This window comes from Ranitomeya imitator, chromosome 2 (assembly GCF_032444005.1).
Source record: "Ranitomeya imitator isolate aRanImi1 chromosome 2, aRanImi1.pri, whole genome shotgun sequence".
Taxonomy (NCBI): domain Eukaryota; kingdom Metazoa; phylum Chordata; class Amphibia; order Anura; family Dendrobatidae; genus Ranitomeya; species Ranitomeya imitator.
This window is the reverse complement of record NC_091283.1, coordinates 481662648-481684730: the sequence shown is the minus strand read 5'-3', so window position 1 is coordinate 481684730 and position 22083 is coordinate 481662648. Positions and strand designations below refer to the sequence as shown.

Here is a 22083-nt window from a genome sequence, read left to right as displayed (position 1 = left end):
GTCGCTGTGTCTGTATTGTCGCTGTGTCTGTAATGTCGCGGTGTCTGTAATGTCGCGGTGTCTGTATTGTCGCTGTGTCTGTAATGTCGCGGTGTCTGTAATGTCGCGGTGTCTGTATTGTCGCTGTGTCTGTATTGTCGCGGTGTCTGTATTGTCGCTGTGTCTGTATTGTCGCTGTGTCTGTATTGTCGCTGTGTCTGTATTGTCGCTCTGTCTGTATTGTCGCTGTGTCTGTATTGTCGCTGTGTCTGTATTGTCGCTGTGTCTGTATTGTCGCTGTGTCTGTATTGTCGCTGTGTCTGTATTGTCGCTCTGTCTGTATTGTCGCTCTGTCTGTATTGTCGCTGTGTCTGTATTGTCGCTGTGTCTGTATTGTCGCTGTGTCTGTATTGTCGCTGTGTCTGTATTGTCGCTCTGTCTGTATTGTCGCTCTGTCTGTATTGTCGCGGTGTCTGTAATGTCGCGGTGTCTGTACTGTCGCCGTGTCTGTACTGTCGCCGTGTCTGTACTGTCGCCGTGTCTGTACTGTCGCCGTGTCTGTACTGTCGCCGTGTCTGTATTGTCGCCGTGTCTGTATTGTCGCCGTGTCTGTACTGTCGCCGTGTCTGTACTGTCGCCGTGTCTGTATTGTCGCCGTGTCTGTATTGTCGCCGTGTCTGTATTGTCGCGGTGTCTGTATTGTCGCCGTGTCTGTATTGTCGCCGTGTCTGTATTGTCGCCGTGTCTGTATTGTCGCCGTGTCTGTACTGTCGCCGTGTCTGTATTGTCGCCGTGTCTGTATTTTTGCCGTGTCTGTACTGTCGCCGTGTCTGTATTGTCGCCGTGTCTGTACTGTCGCCGTGTCTGTATTGTCGCCGTGTCTGTAATGTTGCCGTATCCGTGCTGTCGCCGTGTACACACTGTCACTAACTGCAGTCGCTATGTGCAGTCACACCCGAACACTCGGCGCTGGAGCCGGGGATGAGGATCCTCCCACCAGTGACACAGCCGGAAATAGGGAAGACTTGGGCAGCGGGACTGGTGCGGGCGCCCATAGACTGATGAGCACAGAGAGGAGCGGGGAGTGAGCTGCTGAGCCGGGTCCTGGTGCTGCTGAGCCGGGTCCTGGTGCTGCTGAGCCGGGTCCTGGTGCTGCTGAGCCGGGTCCTGGTGCTGCTGGAGGACGGTCCCACCGGCTGCAGGTAGTGACATGGCTGCTGTGTCCTGTGTGTGTGCTGCTCCTCCTCTATCACTGACCTCTGTGTGCTGCCTGCTCCGTACATGTCATATACATCAGCCACTATCCTGCGGGTTGTTTCCTATCTGTGTGGATGTAAGTTCTCCCTGTTGGGGTGTGTGTGTATACATCTAGAATATACTATACAGGAATATCTGATGCACATATTACACACTGAATACATCTACTATATAATAACTCTTTAGCCATATTTGGTTTCCCCTATAGATTTCTCCGATTAGTGTTTGCTGAGCCTTCCCTATATGTGTCCAGGATGGGCGGTGGGACCCAGGTGTAGTCCTGCAGTTGGGGGGCTAGCTTCAGATGGTACATATCACCATAGATGGGGTGTCCGGTGGTCTGCAGGTGTGATGTACCCCGGAGATCTTGTTCCTGATAACCGATTGTGGCTTGGGTTGAGCTTGTAGGGGTGGTCCTGATGTGAGCCCCATGCCCAGCAGGGGTGTTTTTTACATTGTTTTGCCCTCCTGGTGACATAGGTCCACGCATTGCATACCATGATGTAGAGTGATGCAGATCCATTTGCATCTGCAGTGTCTGTTGGTTGTTATTGGCTCTATAGGAGCCCTCTGCCATACAGGGGACCTGAATAGAGGGAAAGCTACAAGTCCAACCTGTCTGTCTGGTAGCCCCAGTGATCTGTGCTTTATTGGGTCCAATACAGGCGTCCAGTGATAAATCCCCAGATTTGTGTCTGTCTCACGGCTCATGGAGGGGCTAACATTCCCTTCAGGACCGTTATGGAGCATGGACATCTTGTACTCAGGACTCACCTCTATTAGCCCGAACCGAGAGCCACTAATAAGAGAGGTTCTAGTGGACCCGGCCATGCTAACAGTATGTACAGGTCCTTCTCAAAAAATTAGCATATAGTGTTAAATTTCATTATTTACCATAATGTAATGATTACAATTAAACTTTCATATATTATAGATTCATTATCCACCAACTGAAATTTGTCAGGTCTTTTATTGTTTTAATACTGATGATTTTGGCATACAACTCCTGATAACCCAAAAAACCTGTCTCAATAAATTAGCATATCAAGAAAAGGTTCTCTAAACGACCTATTACCCTAATCTTCTGAATCAACTAATTAAAGGGAACCTGTCACCCCGTTTTTTGAGATTGAGCTATAAATACTGTTAAATAGGGCCTGCGCTGTGTGTTACTATAGTGTATGTAGTGTACCCTGATTCCCCATGTATGCTGAGAAATACATTACCAAAGTCGCCGTTTTCGCCTGTCAATCAGGCTGGTCTGGTCAGGTGGGCGTGTTCACAGCGCTCTTTTCTTCCCCAGCTTTACGTTGGTGGCGTAGTGGTGTGCGCATGTCCAGAGTTCCGACTTCCCTGCGCCCACGTGAAGACACAGCGCGCGATCTGCGCTGTAATCCCTTGCATCGGTGGGGGCGGCCATCTTCCTGGGGCCGCGCGTGCGCAGATGGAGTACTCTGCTGCACGGGGCTTCAGGAAAATGGCCGCGGGCAGCCGCGCGTGCGCATTAGAGATCGCGGCGGCCATTTTCCCAAAGCCGAGTTTGCATCTCGGCTTTGGGAAAATGGCCGCCGCGATCTCTAATGCGCACGCGCGGCTGCCCGTGGCCATTTTCCTGAAGCCCCGTGCAGCAGAGTACTCCATCTGCGCACGCGCGGCCCCAGGAAGATGGCCGCCCCCACCGATGCAAGGGATTACAGCGCAGATCGCGCGCTGTGTCTTCACGTGGGCGCAGGGAAGTCGGAACTCTGGACATGCGCACACCACTACGCCACCAACGGAAAGCTGGGGAAGAAAAGAGCGCTGTGAACACGCCCACCTGACCAGACCAGCCTGATTGACAGGCGAAAACGGCGACTTTGGTAATGTATTTCTCAGCATACATGGGGAATCAGGGTACACTACATACACTATAGTAACACACAGCGCAGGCCCTATTTAACAGTATTTATAGCTCAATCTCATAAAACGGGGTGACAGGTTCCCTTTAACTCTAAACACATGCAAAAGATACCTGAGGCTTTTATAAACTCCCTGCCTGGTTCATTACTCAAAACCCCCATCATGGGTAAGACTAGCGACCTGACAGATGTCAAGAAGGCCATCATTGACACCCTCAAGCAAGAGGGTAAGACCCAGAAAGAAATTTCTCGACAAATAGGCTGTTCCCAGAGTGCTGTATCAAGGCACCTCAATGGTAAGTCTGTTGGAAGGAAACAATGTGGCAGAAAACGCTGTACAACGAGAAGAGGAGACCGGACCCTGAGGAAGATTGTGGAGAAGGACCGATTCCAGACCTTGGGGAACCTGAGGAAGCAGTGGACTGAGTCTGGTGTGGAAACATCCAGAGCCACCGTGCACAGGCGTGTGCAGGAAATGGGCTACAGGTGCCGCATTCCCCAGGTAAAGCCACTTTTGAACCATAAACAGCGGCAGAGGCGCCTGACCTGGGCTACAGAGAAGCAGCACTGGACTGTTGCTAAGTGGTCCCAAGTACTTTTTTCTGATGAAAGCAAATTTTGCATGTCATTCGGAAATCAAGGTGCCAGAGTCTGGAGGAAGACTGGGGAGAAGGAAATGCCAAAATGCCTGAAGTCCAGTGTCAAGTACCCACAGTCAGTGATGGTGTGGGGTGCCATGTCAGCTGCTGGTGTTGGTCCACTGTGTTTCATCAAGGGCAGGGTCAATGCAGCTAGCTATCAGGAGATTTTGGAGCACTTCATGCTTCCATCGGCTGAAATGCTTTATGGAGATGAAGATTTCATTTTTCAGCACGACCTGGCACCTGCTCACAGTGCCAAAACCACTGGTAAATGGTTTACTGACCATGGTATTACTGTGCTCAATTGGCCTGCCAACTCTCCTGACCTGAACCCCATAGAGAATCTGTGGGATATTGTGAAGAGAAAGTTGAGAGACGCAAGACCCAACACTCTGGATGAGCTTAAGGCCGCTATTAAAGCATCCTGGGCCTCCATAACATCTCAGCAGTGTCACAGGCTGATTGCCTCCATGCCACGCCGCATTGAAGCAGTCATTTCTGCCAAAGGATTCCCGACCAAGTATTGAGTGCATAACTGAACATTATTATTTGATGTTTTTTTTTGTTTGTTATTAAAAAACACTTTTATTTGATTGGATGGGTGAAATATGCTAATTTATTGAGACAGGTTTTTTGGGTTATCAGGAGTTGTATGCCAAAATCATCAGTATTAAAACAATAAAAGACCTGACAAATTTCAGTTGGTGGATAATGAATCTATAATATATGAAAGTTTAATTGTAATCGTTACATTATGGTAAATAATGAAATTTAACACTATATGCTAATTTTTTTTAGAAGGACCTGTACTTGTAGTGGACCCACAGCACAGATCCAAAGTTGACCCTTGGATTTGCAGTTTCCCGTGGGTCCACATGAGGATTAACCCCGTTCAGTAGGACTAACCCATGTGACTATCCACCAGTTTCTACATGTAATCCACTGTATCGGGTATGTTCACACTGCATGTTTTTTACGTGGATTTTAAGGCAGAAAAAAAAACACACACGAACGTATATTTTTTTTATATAGACAGTTTTTTTCTGTTTCCAATTGATTTGATGAGCAGACTTCATACGTTTTTCTGCAGGGCATTAGTTCCTGGACTGGTCTAACTGGCTTCTAAAGGCCAGTGGGTTCTGTGCGCTCATACACACAGTTCGTTGTAAGGTGCGCGGCCTTTTCTGCATCTTTTCAACATCCTATGTGTGACAGTCCTCCACCTTTTCTAAGATGTTACCTTGCGGTCAGTGAATGGAAACCTCCTTATTTCCACCTAGAGGCTGAGAACGTGTCCTGGTGCCGCCCGCCTCATTACCGGCCATGGTGTCCCTTTGAGGATCGCTGTATTGGTTCTCTTGTCTGATGCAGGATGTGCCTCTCCCTGGTATTTTATCCTGGCAAGTACCCATGAAAATGAGAAGAAAATTGACTGTAAAAGCAGCACCGACACTGAATGCTGCCAGCTCTGGAGCCTGGTGAATGTTAGTAGCTGCCGCAGGGCGCTGCCACCTCCCGTCTGCCCTGTAGCTTAATAAACGCAATAGAGAGAAGATGTAATGAGTTTATCCCCCACACATGGATGGCGTTCTCCGCTGACAGACGTGTGTCCCCTGGCTCTGTTCTACCTGCGTCATCTCCCAGCACTTCTCAATTAACCTTATCATTACCAGGAACATTGCGTACATCCTTGTCATAATAATATTAGTGATGTGCATCGCCTACAGTATAGGAGCAGTGCAACCGGAGACTATAGGTGATGCATACCCAATGTAATACTGCTACCCGCTGCCACCTGCCACTGGGATGTTCCCTACTGCATTACTGGGATTAGGGGAGCATTCACCGAATCTGGATCAAAAAGGAAAAAGATGACAGGGAATATTTGAATATATTACTTTTATTTATGTGTAGCAACAGCAAAAAAATCAATAAAATATAAAATTAAAAATACTATGTATATGTATTTGCTTTTGTGCACATAAAAAACATATAAATACAATAGGCAGGTCACAAAATATATATAGGTATATGAGCTGGATACCCCAGTAAGCATAAAAGTATAAAAGCCAAGATCATATATAAAAACACAATATTTATATAAGGATGGAAATTCACACATATATATGTGTATATAAAAAAAATAGTAGTTTAGGGGTGCACATATTTTACACACTTGGCGGTCCTGGAGATATTTCCCCCCAGTCTTTATAGTAAGTAACACTGGATCATATATATATTGAGCACTTTCCCATGTAGAGAGTGTATGGTATACCTGGCATACCGTTTCTTCCTTTTTTTATACTCTTAACACTCTGCACCTTTGGTCAATATTGTTTACATGTGAGTTATCACATAATAAATCATTCTTTATATATATAATAGCACAGTGCACTCTTTCATATGATCGTTTCATGTAGTATCTGTTTTACACTTTGCACTTTTTGGCCAGTAATGCCTGCATGTGAACTCTACATATAACATCCATATAGGAAATCCTCTCCATATTATTAATACTTAGCACTCTTTTAGGCATATATTTAAGTCTGCTTAGAGTGTATATACATACATAAACCACTATTTTTTTTATATACACACATATATATATATACCGTATGTGAATTTCCATCCTTATATAAATATTGTGTTTTTATATATGATCTTGGCTTTTATACTTTTATGCTTACTGGGGTATCCAGCTCATATACCTATATATATTTTGTGACCTACCTATTGTATTTATATGTTTTTTATGTGCACAAAAGCAAATACATATACATAGTATTTTTAATTTTATATTTTATTGATTTTTTTGCTGTTGCTACACATAAATAAAAGTAATATATTCAAATATTCCATGTCATCTTTTTCCTTTTTGGTCTGATCCAGATTCGGTGAATGCTCCCCTTGCTCTTTTAGTGGTTTCACTAATTTCTTTGACACAGGTGGTGGCCGGGTTTATTATTGATACTTATCTATGGGTATACTATCTATATAGTAGTTATCTTTTCTTTTTATATATACCTGGTTTCTACTCCTGTGTTCCATTAAATATTACTGGGATTAGTGTCATACCCCTGCATCTCAGTCACATCTTATGTCATCTCATTTATAGATGGGTATTAAGGTCATACAATACTTCTCATATCTATGTATTTATCTAAAAGAAGTAAAAAAAAAGGAAAACGGCACACAAAAAAATAGAAAACAGTGTGCTTTTAATGCCTGAACGGCGTGGCTACGCCGTTCGGGCATTAAAAGCCCACCTTTTTCTATTTTTTGTGTGCTGTTTTTCTTTTTTTTACTTCTATAATTGAAGCCATTGGACTCCTGGTTTGGAAAGCTTTGCACCACTATTGCGGTAATATTGATGCTGTTCCTGTTTTGTTTTTTTATGTATTTATCTAGTTATAAAGAAAAATAGAACTGAGGCATTACTTTAAAAAATAAGCATTCAAAAAATTAAAACTTTTTATTAGCCATATGTGGTGACATTTCTATTCCAGACATGAACCTTTCTCAAGCCTAAGCATAACTACGTGTGTCAATAAAAAGTCCACTTTTAGCATGAAAAATTCTTTCTTTATATTAGAAGACTGAATATGGATGTATGTCTACAGCATAGTCGGACACGGACAGAAGAGGGCCCCTGTGCCAGAACAATATATGTGCACTTTGCAGTGCTGTTTCATTGTCTCTTCAGTATCTATCTAGGAATCCCATCTCTATCTTAGAAATTAGCAAAATAATTTGAGATACCCAGTTCTGACTTCTGGTCCAGCCGGCCTTCATTTTTGCGGTCATCATCTTCTGGGCACTTGTGTCGCTTCCTAGGCCTAGTGACTTTGCGTGTGCTGAGAATCACTTTGCTAATTTCTAGTAGATAGATGTCTGTGAATCCCATAGCTAGCCATTTATTAGAAACAAGCAAGATGATTCGCGGAACACAGTTCCGATGTCATGAGGCCTAGGAAGATGATGACCACAAAAATGAAGTCCTCCTGTAACAAAGGACTGGACCAGAGGTCAGACCTGGGAACCGCAAGTCAGTCAATCAGTCTGTATGTCTGTCTCGTCTTCAAGGCAGTTTTACTTCACTGAATGACTTGTAAGAGGTGACCATTGTCGTTCCTGTCTGATATTTCTCCTTTTTCCCACAGCAAGTATTGAGCTCCCTCCTCCATCATGGATGACTCTCTTGTCCGAGAGAACGTTGGCGTGATGCCGTACCTAGTGGCTGCGTCTCAGGTCCTGGGGGTGGCGGCACTAGCAGTTACAGGCGCTTGGCTCTCCCAGTACCGAGGGGGTTTTTCCTGGGATGGTCCTGAACAATTTAACATCCACCCGCTTTGTATGGTGCTAGGAATGGTCTTCTTGTCCGGTGATGGTGAGTAGAGGAACGGTCTGCAGGTTTTCTGCTCTGTTAGTCAGGAAATTTGGAGAGAGTCCTGTAAACACATTAGTGACTCAAAGTGTAAAGTTCAGTGCTGAAATGTGATCTAACAGTCTATGTGCCACATCGGTCACCAGGAGACATCCCTTTAAATGAGAGTATCTGCTCCCTTAATAGAGAAGAAGCAGAGGGGGCATAATTTAGGGATGACCTAGAAATGCAGTTGCACAATGCATTCACAAGCCCTGCAAGAATCTATGGTCAACTTCTACAGACCAGGAGGGGGCAGCACACATGCCTTATGGCAGTTTAGATGGCCAGGTGGAGGGTATGTCTGTGATATATAGCGCATGGCTAGCTGTATCCGCTGACATATGACAAATCAACTAATGACCAAGTACTAGTACATTTCATCTATGATGTGTCCCAAATCAATAATGTCTTCAACTGTGATATTTGTACATTGAACAGATAGTTGGTTTTGCATTATGTCCAAATTGTGGGCATTAATTTACAGTCTCAATCCAAACAGGGATGTTCTCCAGCACAAAAGAAAGGAAGTTTAAAACTGAGCCTTTAATCATAAAGGTTGGAAAAACTGGCTGCATGTAAAGATATTAAAAAAAAAAAAAAAAACACATAATGCTTACCCTTAATCATAGATTACAGCTTGTTGTGGGGTACTTCCTTAAATAGTAAATGTTATGGGTGGATTAACAATGTAAATGGATCAATCCATGTAAACGTGTTCCATAATTGTACATATACCGAATTATGTGGGACGATCCAGGAACAGACAAAAGAAAACAGGGAAAAAAAATAATACTAATTAAACATCTATGATGATCTAATAAGTGAAGTAAGACCTTGGCCAAGTGCACACGTCTCACATTGGTAACACACCCTTTTTTAAAAATAATCTCTGGAGGCAGATTCTCAGAGAGATCTATGCCCAGCCCATAGCTCTTAACAGCTTATTTACATCTCATGAAAAATGAGGATTTCTCTGGAATAAGACATTGGATCACAGGTATAAGGCTAGGTTCAGATTGCGTTAGTGCAATTCGTTTAGCGCCTAGCGCTAGCGGATTACGTTAACGCAATGTGTTGTAAAGGGGCCGCGTTAAACGTCCCCGCTCTTGCAGATCTCCAATCTGGGAGAGCGGGGAACGGACTGCGGGCGCGCCTCGGACGCTGCAAGCAGCGTCCGCGGCGCGCCACAAGACACCGGCACATCGCTAGCGCGTGCTGAAAATGGCACGCGCTAGTGATGCGCATCCCCATTGCTGTTAATGGGCGCGCTAACGGACTCGTTGCACTGCGTTAATTTCGCCGTGCAACGCTGTCCGTTAGCGCGGTCCCATTAACGCAATGGGAACCTAGCCTTAAGGTATCATATTAGTCCACTTTCTGAGATGACTTAGAAGGGCTCTTACTGATAGATAAACATTTTCTAACACACAGCATCTAGTATTTTTCATGCCCATCACTACCTATGCAGACACCACCTTGTCTCTTACCCTCTGCATACATCTTGGCCTGACGCTGTGTGGTCAGTCAGTTGTCTGACTGACACAATATATCACTAACATGTTGTGTTTTCACAGCGCTCCTGGTGTTCCGGGTGTTTAGGCATGAAACCAAAAGGGCAAGTAAGATCCTCCATGGCTCCTTGCACATTCTGGCACTGACCATCTCTCTTGTAGGTAAGTGGCACATTCTGTGGTGGTTTACTGTGTCCGTGGTGTACATATCCTATAATAAGGACTTAGCACTGTACATGAAATATTTTAAGGGCTGTCCTTAAATCACCCTTAAATTTAAATGTTCCCTTTATTTTGAGACAACTTGTTCTTATTTCATAAACAATCTGCAAATCAATGTATAAAAAAAGATGTTATCTCATCCCTGAAAAATCACTCCGCAGCGCCGGCCCTAGCTAGCTCCCTTCCGTGTAACTTGCTGCTTATTGCCTGTTGCCAAGTGTAATCCATCTGTAGAAGCAGAGATGCCATGGTAAAGGAATAGAAAACCACTATAATGTTTCGGTTTCTTTTCACATTCACCCCCATACTACTCTATTTCTTCCTATCTCCTGTAGTCCCTCCACCCAGTAAAGAACTAGTCATTTCTCCCTCCATCCTCCCCAGTCATCTCACCTCCTCCACAGAACTATTCCTCCACATACAATCCTTTCTCGCCAGGCACACACGGCCACATCATGACCTATCCAGCTCACACCTTCTAACGCTCTGTCTGCTGCTCCTCATTGCTGGCGACATATCCCCAAATCCTGGCCCTCCTCATCACATCCCCACACTCATTTCTAATCCCCTGCCACGATCCTCTACACGTCCTCGCAACCACAGTAACCTCATACCCATTCATCCTGCCCCCACTCCCCCAATTTCCCTATCTGGAGCACTATGGAATGCACGCTCTGTCTGCAATAAACTTCCATTTATCCATGACCTCTTTATCAATAACAAACTCTCCTTCCTCGGCATCACTGAAACCTGGCTCACCCCTTCTGACACAGCCTCCCCTGCGGCACTCTCTTACGGTGGCTTCCACCTTTCTCACACACCCCGCCCCAGCAGCAAGCATGGCGGAGGAGTTGGTTTTCTCCTGTCAGATAACTGCTCCTTCACCCCAATCCCACTGCCACCCTCTGTTATCCTCCCTTCCTTTGAGGTGCACTCTGTGCGCATCTACTCCCCCTCCAACCTCCAACTGGCTGTCATCTACCGTCCCCCAGGGCCAGCCACCACCTTCTTCGACCACTTCACCACCTGGCTACTCCACTTCCTCGCCGCCGACATCCCCACTATCATCATGGGCGACTTCAACATCCCCATTGACACTTCCCTCTCAGCTGCCACTAAACTTCTATCTCTCACTTCCTCCTTTGGCCTCACTCAATGGTCTTCTACAGCCACCCACAAAGATGGTCACACACTGGACCTCATTCTCACCCGCCTCTGCTCCCTATCTAACCTCTCAAACTCACCTCTTCCTCTTTCTGACCACAACCTACTTACATTCTCTTCCCTTTCCACTCCTTGTCTACAACCCCCACCCCACAAACTCTCACACCCTCGCAGAAATCTTAAACACCTTGATCTTCACTCACTCTCTGAATCCCTCCTCCCTCTCACAGACATAAGCTCCCTACACAATGCGGATGATGCTGCCACTCTATATAACACCACAATAGCTGCAGCTTTGGAATCTCTTGCCCCTCTCACACATACCAAAGCTCGCAAAATCAACAGACAACCCTGGCACACCAGCATGACAAAAGAACTGAGGCGAGCTTCCAGAGCTGCTGAGCGCAGATGGAAAAGATCCCACTCCATCGAGCACTTCATCGCATTCAAACAGTCCCTCACTGCTTTCAAAACCATGCTCGCCACAGCAAAACAAACCTACTTCTCATCTCTCATATCCTCCCTGTCTCACAACCCCAAACAGTTATTCAACACCTTCAACTCTCTCCTCCGTCCCCCAGCACCTCCTCCCTCCCCACTCATCTCAGCTGAAGACTTCGCCTCATTTTTCAAGCAGAAAATTGAGAACATCAGAGACAATTTTAGTAAACAACCCCCAGAACCCTTCCTCCCAACTACCCAGCCCTCCACCTCCAAAACCAACTTCTCCACCATTACAGAAGACGGACTCTCCACTCTACTCTCAAGATCGCATCTCACCACCTGTGCACTTGACCCACTCCCATCCCACTTCATCCCAAACCTCACCACAGTCTTCATCCCAACCCTAACCCATCTCTTTAACCTATCACTAACAACTGGCATTTTCCCCTCAAGCTTTAAACATGCCACAATCACACCTATCCTCAAAAAGCCCTCTCTTGACCCATCCTCTGTATCTAGCTATCGCCCTATATCACTTCTCCCCTTTGCCTCAAAACTACTGGAACAACATGTCCATATTGAACTGTCCTCCCATCTATCTTCCTGCTCCTTCTTCGACCGCTTTCAATCAGGCTTCCGGTCACACCACTCCACTGAAACTGCCCTAACTAAGGTCACCAATGACCTATTAACCGCCAAGAGCAAGCGACACTACTCTGTCCTCCTCCTCCTGGACCTGTCCTCTGCCTTTGACACAGTGGACCATTCCCTGCTGCTGCAGACCCTCTCATCCCTTGGCATCACAGAATTGGCCCTATCCTGGATCTCATCATACCTAACTGACCGCACATTCAGCGTCTCCCACTCACACACCACCTCCTCACCTCGCCCCCTATCTGTCGGAGTCCCGCAAGGTTCAGTTCTAGGACCCCTGCTCTTCTCCATCTACACCTTTGGCCTGGGACAGCTCATAGAATCTCACGGCTTTCAGTATCATCTCTATGCTGACGACACACAGATCTACATCTCTGGACCAGATATCACCTCCCTACTAACCAGAATCCCTCAATGTCTGTCTGCTATTTCATCCTTCTTCTCCACTAGATTTCTAAAACTTAACATGGACAAAACAGAATTCATCATCTTTCCCCCATCTCACGCGATCTCCCCAACGAACCTATCCATTACAGTAAACGGCTGCCCACTCTCCCCAGTCCCACAAGCCCGCTGTCTTGGGGTAATCCTTGACACTGATCTCTCCTTTAAACCACATATCCAAACCCTTTCCACTTCCTGCCGCCTCCAACTCAAAAATATTTCACGGATCCGCACATTCCTAAACCAAGAATCTGCAAAAACCCTAGTCCATGCCCTCATCATCTCTCGCCTTGACTACTGTAACCTCCTGCTCTGTGGCCTCCCCTCTAACACTCTTGCACCCCTCCAATCTATTCTAAACTCTGCTGCCCGACTAATCCACCTGTCCCCCCGCTATTCCCCGGCCTCTCCCCTCTGTCAATCCCTGCACTGGCTCCCCATCACCCAGAGACTCCAGTACAAAAGCCTAACCATGACATATAAAGCCATCCACAACCTGTCTCCTCCATACATCTGTGACCTCGTCTCCCGGTACTTTCCTGCACGCAACCTCCGATCCTCACAAGATCTCCTTCTCTACTCCCCTATTATCTCCTCTTCCCACAATCGCATACAAGATTTCTCTCGTGCATCCCCCCTACTCTGGAATGCTCTACCACAACATATCAGACTCTCGCCTACCATCGAAACCTTCAAAAAGAACCTGAAGACCCACCTCTTCCGACAAGCCTACAACCTGCAGTAACCACCGATTGACCAAACCGCTGCACGGCCAGCTCTACCCTCACCTACTGTATCCTCACCCATCCCTTGTAGATTGTGAGCCCTCGCGGGCAGGGTCCTCTCTCCTCCTGTACCAGTTGTGACTTGTATTTTTCAAGATTATTGTACTTGTTTTATTATGTATACCCCTCCTCACATGTAAAGCGCCATGGAATAAATGGCGCTATAATAATAAATAATAATAATAATAATAATGATGGATGACGTGGGGGCCTTGTGTTTATGGTCCTGCTGTGCGGTCTGTCAAACTGCACACATGCATAACAGAGTGGCTGGCTTTCAGGAAGGAGGCAAGCTATTCGATACCAGTAGCTACATTGCGTGTTTAGAAATAGAGCTAAGTTTCAGCACCTATAGTGCTGGTAGAATGCTGCTGAACAGAAACTGCCCACTCAAAAAAGAATTGATGGCAACTTACAGAAAATGAGAATTGGGACAGTTCCTGTATTAGACTGGTATGTGCACAAAAAGCAGTTTGGTTTTAGCTTATGAGTGATGAGGCAGGAAGACCATGATTTTCTAGGGGTGTTTTGTATGCTTAAAAGTGGTCTACACCTTAACACAGTGAGTACAGTATTTCTGACCAGCACATGTTGTGACTGCTGCATCTGCACATTATTGATCTGTGTCTTCGCATACTCAAGGGTCCTGTCTGTCGCCTCTGGCGCTATTCTAACCTTTCCATAACAGATTGATTGAATTTACAGACTCTAATTGTCACAGAGCAGATGTGTTTCTACATAAATTGGGGGGTGGGGGTGGACAGGTCATGATGGATAGATTACGGTCTACCTCTAATTATTAACTTTTCTTCCACTAGCGAACAGCAGCAGTAATGATGCTTTTTGTCAGCACACTTATGATTTGTATAAGACCCATACAGCGGTATTGGTACCCTTGTGGTGGTGTTGGGGGGGGATCAGTGTCTTAGTAATTTATAGTACACAAATGGGCAGCAAGACTTTAAAGTGATGTCAATTTTTTTTAATCAAAATAAGTCTAGCATTCATTACAGAACCATTTGTAATCTATCTGTACAGCAATCAGAGCTCTATTTTGTGATGTATAGTTCCAAATCTCCTGAATAGACAGACTACAATATATCAGCCGCCAGCAGCCACTAGAGGGAGCTTATGTGCTGACTGCATACTGTCTGTGCACTGCACTCAATGGAATAACAGTATGCTGTAAACTTCCCCTAGTGGCAGCTGCAGGAAGCCTGAAGGTCATCATTTTACTCTGGCATTGCAGGGGTTTGGGGCTCTGTATCAGAGTTTGAATAGCAGTATATATTTAAGGGAATCTGTCACCTCCGTAAGTGATATTTACTTGCAAAAATAGTGTTAACTTGCAGGTAAATGGCGTTAAAATCATGTCTTCTTGCCTTACTGGAGCAGTGGCTACAGGGAGAAAATGAAATTATATTGTCCCTGCACCTGCACAGTGTTCCACAGCCTGCTCTCCAGGGTCTGTATGTGCAGAGCAGGCTGTCAATCCAATGCCAGGTCATGATTACAAGTGCACTCACAGTATAGTGAGCGGTGACTTCTCCCTGCACCGCCTCCATGAAGCCAGCAGCTGCAGGGAGGAGAGAAGCTCATTTTCTCCCTTTAGGCGCAGCTGCAGTAAGGCTTTAAGACATGATTTTTAAGGTATTTACTTGCAGATTATATTTACAGGTGCATAGCATTTCTGGATGTGACAGATTCTTTATAAGAAATGGCTCTCGCGGAAAACAAAATGATATAATGACAATAAAACGCTTTCAAGCCCATTGTCAAAACTGTCCCCATTATTTGCTGCCGTTTTGGGGTAAGCCAACCAGTATTTTAGTTATATAGTTAGATTTTCTTATCTGTACACAGGAATCATCGCTGTTTTCCAGTACCACAAGAAGAAGAACATCCCGGACATGTACAGTCTGCACAGCTGGCTGGGCATCACCACATTCACGCTCTACCTCCTGCAGGTGAGGGGTGGCGTGCCGTGATGTGTCTTCCTGGAAATAGAGTAGGGGTAGAGTGAAGACTTGGATAACCCCTTATGCACAGCTACGGATGAGCTTTCTTCCACCCTGGGCAGAGCTTGTTTGCTGCACTAGCCTTGAATTTAAATACTCTAGCCAAGGCAAAGAACTCTGTAATAACCTGGGCACATACCACGCCCGTCAGTTAGGCCTCCATCTAGGATCTCTGCTCGTCTCCTACGTGTTCTTTGTCCTATGACTACATTGGCTCCTGTCACGTGTGGAATAAAGGTGCCCAATGCTTTCTTGGCTCCAGTTGTGCTTTGATGACCTGTTCGTTGACAGACAATCAGTAGACCTTCTGTATAACAGTCCGTTATCTCTTTACAGTGGATCCTCGGCTTCATTATGTTCTTTCTGCCTGGCGTGGCTTTTGCACTCAGGAGTCGCTTTAAGCCATTTCATGTGTTCTTGGGTTTAAGTCTCCTAGTGAGCACCATCGCCACGTGCCTGCTGGGTCTCACAGAGAAGATGTTGTTTGCATTGCCGTGAGTAGCAGTGATGTAAAATTACCCATTACGTACGTGGCCACACACTGTATGAATAAGTCATGACTACACTAGGGTTATATTTACTCTCCCCTTAACCCCTTAATTACCTGGCCTGGAAGGGCCTTAACCAAATCAGACCATTGCCCCCCCTCCCCATTCCTGACCAGAGACATTTTTAAGAGCACTATATTTTTCATCTAGTTTTTTTTCCATTTTTTTTATTACCACTAATACTTATCATTTTGTTCCAATTTCCATAACAATAATTTTTATATATCAAACATTTTTTGTTTTATTTTTTTTCAACAGGGACTTGGTTATAAACAGGTATACGGACTAACTGCACATTTTATTTCTTTTAAATTTATTAATTCATTTCACACATTGTGCCCCCACGTAAAGTCATAGAAGACCTTTCGGGAGTATTACAATATTTAGATACTTTTTTTAATGCAATTTACCCTGTAACTGGTGATGGTCTATTAATCCCAGTTAGGCTGGTTTCACATTTGCGTTTTTTGCCGCAGCGTTTGTACCGCATATAAACGCATGCGTCGTGTTTTCCTATATTTAACATTAAAAACGCATGCGTGTTTTTTTTTGTTCGCGTTTTGCCGTGTTTGACGACGCATGCGTCTTTTCGTCGCTTGCGGCTTGGCACGGAAATGCAACATGTAGTAATTTCTAGAGGCGTCTATTTGCTGGAAACGCATGCGTTCGATTGCGCACGGTTTGCGTCAAAAAAACGCATTGCTGTCTATGTAAACGCATGCGTTTTTAAGCACATGCGTTTGGTTGCGTTTTTGAACGCATGTGTTTCAATATAGAAAAACAAGTCTAGACACTGATAAGCCACCCCTCACCATCAAGGTGATAAAGGGATCCAAACCCTAACCCTAGCCCTAACCCTAATGGGAAAATGGAAATAAATACATTTTTTTTAATTTTTCCCTAATTAAGGAGTTGATGAAGGAGGTTTGATTTCTATTTATAGTGGGTTTTCTAGTGAATTTTTATGATTGGCAGCCGTCACACACTAAAAGACGCTTTTTATTCCAAAAAATATTTTTTGCGTTACCACATTTTGAGAGCTACAATTTTTCCATATTTTGGTCCACAGAGTCATGTGAGGTCTTGTTCTTTGCGGGACGAGTTGACATTTTTATTGGTAACATTTTCGGGCACGTGACATTTTTGATTGCTTTTTATTCCGATTTTTGTGAAGCAGAATGAACAAAAACCAGCTATTCATGAATTTCTTTTGGGGGGCCATTTATACCGTTCCGCGTTCCGTCATAATACACGCCCTCTGTAGTCCCATTGGCGGTGTCTGGATCTTGATTTTTCTCTTGTGAAATTTCTCATCATGCGTACCAAAAGCGCAAACGCAGGAAAAAACGCATGTAAACGCGTACAAACGCGGCGTTTTTTTAACTGCATGCGACAGCGCATGCGTCTAAAAAACGCAGCGTTTACATGCGTTTTTTTCACCACTCGCGGATGCATTTTACACGCTGCGGATTTAAACGCAAATGTGAAGCTAGCCTTACAGGGCAAATTCAGCCTCTATGCTGCACTGCAAAGCTAATCTTAGTCTGGTAGAAACCTGCAGCTCCTAATCCTTCCCAAGTCCCCACACATGGCAGTCCCAGAGGTGGAAGGTGCCTCCTAATTTGTGTTGGCAGCGCTTGTTTAACGCCATGTATACAATGATCAGGAAGACCAAAATAGTGATAATCCTACTCTGCCTTGTCTGTGGGGAGTCCGGCTGTGTCTGACAGCCATGTCCTCTTTCCTGCAGCCACACAATCTCACACAGCCTTTTTTTATTTTAACCTTTGTCTCTGATTTTTTTTAGAATACATTTTTTTTTAATTTCTATTACTGTTCACATTTCATACCAGATAGCTTGTTTAATGAATTCTGGTTATTATGGTGGAGAGCATAGCTTGAAATGCGTTTTTTTTTATTTATTTTTTTTACATGTACTGTATGTAATTTTTTAGATGAAAAAAAAATCTGTTTGCACCGAAAAGCTTTGAGCACCTAGATATAACCATTGAATATATGAATTATTTTAAATGGCCCTGTGGTTTTAATACAATTCATACATTGAATATTTGCTGCTTATTCTTTGGTCTGTCTGTGTAAGTATGTACCTGGGGCTGATTTGGATCTGCGATGTCAGCTAGACACTCAGAAGCAGTTTATCACCTGGTGATCATATGATCGCTGTCTTCCCCCTATGTTTTCTGACTTTGTCTAGCAGCCGGGAACCAGACCTGCTCCTGCTAGAATTGCAGGACCATTAGGCTATGTGCACACGTAAGAAAAGAGGTGCAGAATTTTCTGCACAAAATCCGCATCTCCTGGCAGAATCCGCAGCTGTGGATTTGCTGCGGTTTTTATGCGGATTTAGTGCGTTTTTTGTGCGGAATTGATGCGCTTTTTTTTCCAATGCATAGAATAGCAGGAAAAATGCGAAAAATCCGCAAAATTAATGAACATGCTGTTTTTTTTTTTACCGCGATGCGTTTTTTTCGCGGAAAAAAACACATCATGTGGACAAAAATTGCAGAATGCATTCTAAATGATAGGATGCATATGTATACGTTTTTAATGCGTTTTTATAGCAGTTTTATCGCAAAAAAATGCGAAAAAACCTGAACGTGTGCACATACCCTAAATCCCATGCCTTAAATTTACAATGGCCCAGAATTAAAGCCTAGGATTAAGTTCTGTAAATTTATGGTGCATGGTCATTATCCGGTTAACAGACTAACATTGGTAAACTTCACGTAGCCTTAAGGACTCCCATTGACATTTCTAAACAAGCTGCTAATGACTGATAGTTTGTAGTTACAGCCAGCAGAATTGTGAGTTCAGCTCTTCGGGATTAGTAATGTCAAATCCGTTTGGCGTTCTATATACCTAAAGACCTTTCCATTTCTTGTCTTGCAGAGAGGAGTACGCCAAGCTCCCGTCAGAAGGCATCCTCGCCAACTCTCTGGGTGTGCTGCTCGTGGTGTTTGGATTGGTAATTGCCTATATCCTTACGCGAGATGAATGGAGACGACCACCGCTGCCAGAGGAACAGGCTCTATCTATTGACTTCAAAACCCTGACACAGGGGGAGAGCCCCACCGAACCATAATGCATTGTGAGCTATCAGTCTGCAGCGCTTGTGATTGTAACTTGTGATACTTGCTGTATTGGGGGCTTCTCCCAAGGTTCAGAGCTGGTTTTGTGTTTTTCGTGCAGTTTTGAGGGGCCTAAAACCAGTCAGTGGAGCAGAACTCCCACAGAATTGCTGCTGCATACATTGTTTTCTTTATAATTTCCCTTCTACTTTTTTTAAGGGTGTAGCCTCGTGCCATATAGCACCCCCTGTGGTCTGACCAGAGGGGGGCACAAAGTGAAGTTTGTCCTCAGGAATTCAACCCCACAAACGCAGGCTCCAGGGAGGGTTCAGTTGTGCAAAATAACAGGGAATATATAAGATTGACATCATTTATTTTTGCCAAGTGTTGGCACATTTCAGTGAGGGGTTTATTTTTTATTTATTTAAAGCACAAACACTTTTGTGAAGCTATTAAAGTCTGTGGTCCTATGGAAGTGTTACAATAGTACAAAATATCCACCTTGATTTGTGGTGTTCTAACAACCCCTAACATGCCATAAACTTTATGGCATAAAGGAATGTTGGGGGTTGTAGTTTCATCTCGACTGAAGAGCAATGGGTTGGAGACCCCATCTGTGTTACAGCAGATACATTTTTTGATAGGGGCAGCATGACGGTATTTTTACACCGATGTAGTTGAGAGACCACGTACATAACCAAAATCAAATGTATTCTCCTATCGGCCACATTCCATGCACAGGACTGTGTAGCACCACTACCTCCTAAGGGAATACAGGTCCCCGTGCTCCGTAGTAAGTGTTAGCGGATGTACAGTCTGTAATAACTACACAAGGAGCAACTGCCTTAAATAAAACCTATAGGAAAGAGGATGGATGATCCAAATCTCCTCCAAAATAGTCATCAAGTCTGACAGATTATCTACTATAGGGCTGGCGTGTGTCCACCTCATGAAAGGGATTCTGCCACCTCATCTGAGGGCAGCATGATGTAGGAACAGAGACCCTAATTCCAGCAATATGTCACTTACTGGGATGCTTGCTGCAATTTTATTAGTAGGAGGGTATCAATAGAAGACTGCAACGTAGTCCTCCATATTCCTGAGCTCTGTATAACCGCACCCCCATCTCTAATTAGCAGCTTTCTGCCTATGCACAGTGTACACAGAAAGCTGCCAATCAGTGTTGTGGAGCTCAGCATTCAGAAAACTGGTCTATCTGCAGCAATGAAAAATGTGATTTTATCAAAACTGCAGCTAGCAGCCCAGTATGACATCGCAAGAATCAGGTTCTCTACCCCTACATCATGCTGCTCTCAGAAGGGGTAGCAAAAACCTGATGATAGATTCCATTAAGGGAAACAAATAGAGTCTGCAGAAAACTAGTAGGATAATGCAAGGTATCCTCTCAACCCACCATTAGGCCTGTATTGGCACTGTTTACAGCCTGGCCATGTTCAGTATTTGAACGCCTAAACCAGGAGTGGGTGATAAATACAGAAGTGGTGACGCGTTTCTATTATGCTTTTCCTCTGATTGTTCCTCTCCTGATTTTTGGCTTGCTGACCAAATACTGATAGTGTGAACGTGGCCTTAAACCTGTCATTCATCTCACCGATAAATCTCATGAAGTTCAAGACCAGATGAAAAACATTACCTAATATAATATTAGAAAATATTGGTGCCGATTTATATTGAATTTGTGCCAAATTCTCATTTTAATTTGCATCTTTTTAAAGTCTATTTTATAGATGTTCAACTATTTCCTTTCTTATGTTCGCCGTCGTGGGCATTGTCGTTTTTTTCTTCCAGATAGCTGTGGCCAATTTATCAATTGCAGCCTTTTAAAAAAGTCGCATTTTTTGTGCAAATACACTCTAGTTAGCCTTCTCACAGTGTGATAAAAAATAAATATATATATATATATTATTATTATTCTCAGAACTTTTTCAGCAATTCGTAATTGTGTGCAACATTATTGAGGAACTTGCTTACAAAAAAGTCAAGGTCCATAAAGCAAAACAAGAAAAGGGACTTAAAAAACATACTGTGCTGTATTTTGATGCTGGATGAAGTTGGAGAATAAGTAATGTAATGGATGGATTCTTGTATCTTATTCAACAGCAGGATAGATGTGGAGGACAGAAACAGCTGCAGATGTAAAGCCTCCAGCCTTCTCTGCATGGTTGGGTTGCTGCTGGCTCTATACAGTATGTAGTAAGAGACTCGGGATTATGCCGGTAGAAACAGCTATGTAATCCTCCATTAGGAAGGCTGCAAAATACATTAGGGATTTTATCACATGACTGATAAATAACTGTTTTCTATAGGAAGTTATGTTCAGGCTCCTGGTTGGAGCTGAGGAAAATTATAACCAATATACATTTCGCTGATTCGCTGCCTGTTGGAGGTTATTTCGACAAAACTCAAACAACACTCATCGTGGGACCGTACCCTTAGAATTTCATCCACGATCACTTCTTGTGTTTTTCTTAGAACTGATGGGTCCTCTTTGAGACACATTCCCCAATTTCAGTGAAGATATGACATGTAGGATATTCTATTCTTATAGAGGACAATATTGTGATGCCACCTCTGTTATGGAAATGTAATGAAATGGAAATGTTGATTCTAACGCAGCCCCTGCCGGAGCAATCAGTTATTCTTTGTGTCTTAATTATTTGTGCCAAATCTGTATTTCTGTGATAATAAATGGGTCATTGATAATCTCCTGGGCAGTGACATCATTACACAAATACCTGACAAATGTAAAAGGCAAAATCTGAACTTCCATTAGGGAGGACACCTACAAAACCATACTTCTTACTTTACAGAATATTAATTAAATAATTTATTCCATCATACCAGTTGCCTAAATACTTCTCACTTGTAGGGCTCAGTCACACAACCATATTTTTGGTCCTTGTATCATCTGTGAAAAAAAAAAATGGACTTCACTCGTGAAAAAAAAATCAGATGCTTCAGACCGTTCCTTAAACTTGGTAC

At 44.0% G+C, this 22083-nt stretch overlaps 1 protein-coding gene across 3 annotated transcripts; it reads left to right on the top strand.

Moving 5' to 3' along the window:
* The first annotated feature begins 884 nt into the window (after positions 1–884).
* On the top strand, positions 885–21804 carry CYB561 (cytochrome b561). Of its 3 annotated transcripts, none has more exons than XM_069751357.1 (7): positions 994–1116; positions 1159–1181; positions 7936–8162; positions 9776–9874; positions 15289–15392; positions 15780–15937; positions 18902–21804. In XM_069751357.1, the coding sequence occupies exons 3-7, from the start codon at positions 7961–7963 to the stop codon at positions 19092–19094; spliced, it is 756 nt and encodes a 251-aa protein (XP_069607458.1). In that variant the 5' UTR covers positions 994–1116; positions 1159–1181; positions 7936–7960; the 3' UTR covers positions 19095–21804. The 3 variants fall into 3 exon arrangements, with proteins under 3 accessions (XP_069607457.1, XP_069607458.1, XP_069607459.1); XM_069751358.1 differs by having other exon boundaries at positions 1008–1095; XM_069751356.1 differs by having other exon boundaries at positions 885–1181.
* Positions 21805–22083: the final 279 nt, after the last annotated feature.